At 57.5% G+C, this 3,727-nt stretch overlaps 1 protein-coding gene across 1 annotated transcript in view; it reads left to right on the top strand.

The window, feature by feature from the left end:
• ESPN (espin) overlaps positions 1-3,610 on the top strand; it is a gene marked incomplete at its 5' end in the record, with an annotated part of 34,169 nt that extends 30,559 nt beyond the window's left edge. The window contains 3 exons of the mRNA XM_010850199.1: positions 1,506-1,585; positions 1,678-1,689; positions 2,836-3,610. Of these exons, the coding sequence (XP_010848501.1) occupies positions 1,506-1,585; positions 1,678-1,689; positions 2,836-2,983 (240 nt within the window). The remainder of the gene's footprint in view (positions 1-1,505; positions 1,586-1,677; positions 1,690-2,835) is intronic.
• Positions 3,611-3,727: the final 117 nt, after the last annotated feature.

The raw sequence follows: 3,727 nt of genomic DNA, 5'->3' as shown, positions 1-3,727 counted from the left end.
GCACGGCTTGTACTGGCCAGAGCACTTCTTGCCGCCCCTCGACGGCGGCGCGCCCCGGCGCTACGACAGCCTCACGCTGGACCTCTTCATGCTCGGCTACTTCCAGCTGCTCGAAATGGGCCTGAGCCGCGAGGAGCGCAAGTTCCGCCACCTGCTGTGCTACGAGATGTTCGACCGGCTGGGCAGCCACCCGTGGGAACTCATCCGTCTCTTCCACCGCGTGGTGATCGAGGAGGTGGAGGCCGGCCGGCGCAGCTGGAGCGACGGCTTCGAGGACCTCAGACGACAGTTCTTCGAAGACAGCCCGGAGGCTGAACCGGCTCGGGGAGAAGAGACAGAGAAGGAGCAAAAGGAAGGGACAGATAAGGATGAGAGGGAACCAATGGAAGAGGCCAGTACAGCTCAGGCAGGGAACTGGCCAGAGGGGCAGCCCGAGGCGCCTACCCCTGCGCGGCTGCCCCCGCCTTCACCCCCGCCCGCGCCTCCCCCGACGTCGGTCCCTCCTAGTTCCGAAGACCCTCTGGAGCTGGTGTCTGAGATGGGCGAGTTCAGCAATGAGGACATCTGCCGGTACATCGACCGGAGCTTCTCCTTCTGGAAGGAGAAGGAGGCAGAACTCTTTGATATCTGAGCCAGAGGATCCGGAATTTACCCTCAAGTGTCTTAACCTGGGCCTGGATGCTTGTCTAATCCCCTCCAGAAGGGCAGGAAGAAACCAGGACAGGACGAATGGCCTTGGAAAAGCCAGAGTGTCCAGGACCAGGCTGTCTCAGCCTTTAGTGGCCGATTGTGGGGTGTTGGCAGGAATCGGCAGGGCAGAGCACAGGGTCAACCTGGTGTCCCCCTTTGGCTCTGCAGCAATGCCTGGCTCCGTGTGGAGCCAGGTGGAAACAGCAGCCCCTGTGAGTGGGGGACTGTGGGTCCCCCTTGGGGCCCTGTGGTTTTCATTTTTCACTGGAGTTCAGAGCGACCTCTTTGGCTGAGGTCAGGGGAGCCACATGTGCAGTTTTCATTTGATGTGTCCAGACTCTTTCTCCTCTGTAACACGCAAGTAATAAAAGTCTTTGCTGTAAGCTGCCTGTGTGGATCCTCCCCGCATGGTGTCACTGCAGCAGCACAATTGTTGAGCTGGTGTCTCCCACCTTTCAGAATAGGATAGGCATGGGCCAGAAGTTCCTTCTCAGTGGCACCAGGGACCAGTCTGAGCCTCTCTGAGCTGGCAGGAACTATGGGGGCCCAAGTATGAGTCTGCCCAGAGATTCTGGGTCATGGGCCTGGAGCCATCTATCCATCCAACCCTGTGGGGAATCTCCTCTGAGGCTCTTCTACTTCTGCGCTCAGCTCTTGACTCTCTGGCGCCCCCTCTAGGACACTGGGGCCTGAGTCTTCATCCATTTGCCCTACAGAAAGGTCTCTTCCTGCAACTCCTTGTCCCTGACTCAAAAAGGTTCCCTGGGTGGGGGTGCTGGCCCCCATCTCCCAGCCCATGCTATGCTGTGTTGCAGGAGGAGCAGGAGGAGGCCTGGCTGGCCAGCATGCCTGCCTGGAGGCGGGACATCCTGCGGAAGAAGCTAGAAGATGAGAGGTGAGCTCGGGTAGACTTGGGGTTCAGCAAGGTGTCTTGATTGTGTCCCTGAGGTGGTGGTACCAACCAACACTATCTCTTTTTTCTTCCAGGGAGCAGAAGCGGTGAGTGTGGGGCTGGGCCCAACCTGTGTCCCTTCCCCCCACCCAGTCCCAGTCCTTTGGCCTCTTCATCTAGGACCATCGTGAGCATTTCCCCTTGTCACTCAGCCCTGTTTGCACAGCATCTTTGCTCCCAATAATGCTACCAGACACTAGTAACGTATCCACTGCCCCCCAAAGTCTAGCTCTTATCCTGTAATAACCTGTACTCCCAATTACCCAGCCCTCTCCCATTAACCTAGCCTCTCTGCCCTGCAGTTAACCCAGCCTCGGTATCAATAACCTAGAGAATCTGTCCCTCAAATTTTTAACAAAATGTATGTCCCTTAATTCTTTAGTTTTTACCCCTAGTCATCTAGCCAAGTGCTGTGTGATAGAGGTATCATTTGAGCCACAAATTTTCTAGCAGCCACAGTGAAAAAAATAAAGATATGAGTGAACTTAATAGTATATTTTATGTAACCCAGTGATAGTAATTATAAAAATTGAGATGTCTTACACTCTTTTTAAAAACTAAGTCTGGAAGATGGAATGAACATTTTGAGCCCACAGTGCATCTCAGTCCCAGCATTTCAAATGCTCAACAGCCACACGTGCTTAGTCTTAACGGGAACAAAGATGCTGATGAAGCTTAGCCTCATCACCTGTGCAGATCTAGCCACGTTCTAATAACCTGTTCCCAGTTACCCAGCACCTGTCTCCCAAAAATGTGGTCCTTCTGCCCAGCAGCCCTACCCCAGTCCCAGGAACTCAGGTCCTAGCCCCAATAATTTCATGCCCTTCCCCCACACCACCCCCTCCTCATCCTCTGCCACACTGTGTCTCAGCACTTTCTAGAAACACCCGGTCAGCAATAACCCAGCCACAGTCTCACTCACCCAACTCCTATGTATTCAACATCCCCCCGCGGTGACCCCAGTCTGCCCCTAGTCAAGCCCCTCTGTCCCCAGCAATCCCACCCACATGCCTCCTAACCCAACCCCTGTCCCTAATCCCCTTCTGCCCCTACAACCCATGAAACGAGTGCCTCTGTCCTCAGCAACCCAGCCCCTGCCCTTAGTAACCCACTCCTTGCCACCGCTGACCCCGCGCGGGGCCTGGCCCACCCTCTCACCTTTGCCCGGGCTTCTGCCCCCACGCCATGCCTAGGAAACAGGAGGAGAGACAGAAGCAAGAGGAGATGCAGCGGGAGAAAGAGCAGTCGGAGAAGCTGCGGACGCTGGGCTACGACGAGAGCAAGCTGGCGCCCTGGCAGCGACAGATCATTTTGAAGAAGGGGGACATCGCTAAGTACTAGACGCAGCCTCGCGAGCTCGGGGGTGCCCCCAGACCCGCCCCGGCCTGCTGGGCCCAGGCGGAAGGGCTGGGAGCCGCGCCGCCCTCCCCTCCCGCGCTGAAACCCTTCCTTGACCCCGACCCCGCCCCCGCATCCCCAGTCCTGGGCGACGCTGGAGCGCGGCCGCTGCCGCCGCCGCCGCCGCCCAGAAAAAGTGCCCAAGCTGTTGACGCAAAAAAAGATGCTGCTTATTTGCATGCCTACTTACATATATTTGCATGTTCGTTGAATGTCAAAGTGTGCAGAGCTCTTCCCGAGCTCCGTGGGTGATGACTTTGTTTTCCTGCGGGGCGCGCGCCCGGCTGCCGCCCCCTCCCCCGCACCCCGGAACCCACGTCGCTGGCGCATCCTGGGCGGAGGCAGGCCCAGCGCTCGGGGAAGGGGTTTTCCTCCCTTCCTGACCCAGATCGACGCCCGGCCCAGCCCCGGCCGCATTTCCCATCCCCGCCGAGGGTTTCCTCTCAGTCATGTTTACCAGAAACGGTGAAAACTGCAAACTGCCCGTCGTAGGAACGGAGTTGCCGCTCCGGGCGCCCCACCACCCTCAAGTCTGCGCGCCGTCCCCAGCCAGGCCCCGCACCTCCCCGGACCCTTTCACACAAGCCCATCATCCCCCTTTTCAATATCCACCCCCCAAAACTCCAATACTTTGGCCATCTGATGTGAAGAGCTGATTCATTTGAAAAGACCCTGATGCTGGGAAAG

The sequence above is a fragment of the Bison bison genome, unplaced genomic scaffold, assembly GCF_000754665.1.
Source record: "Bison bison bison isolate TAMUID 2011002044 unplaced genomic scaffold, Bison_UMD1.0 scf7180017864289, whole genome shotgun sequence".
Classification (NCBI taxonomy): Eukaryota; Metazoa; Chordata; class Mammalia; order Artiodactyla; family Bovidae; genus Bison; species Bison bison.
This window is presented reverse-complemented; position numbering and strand designations above follow the sequence as displayed.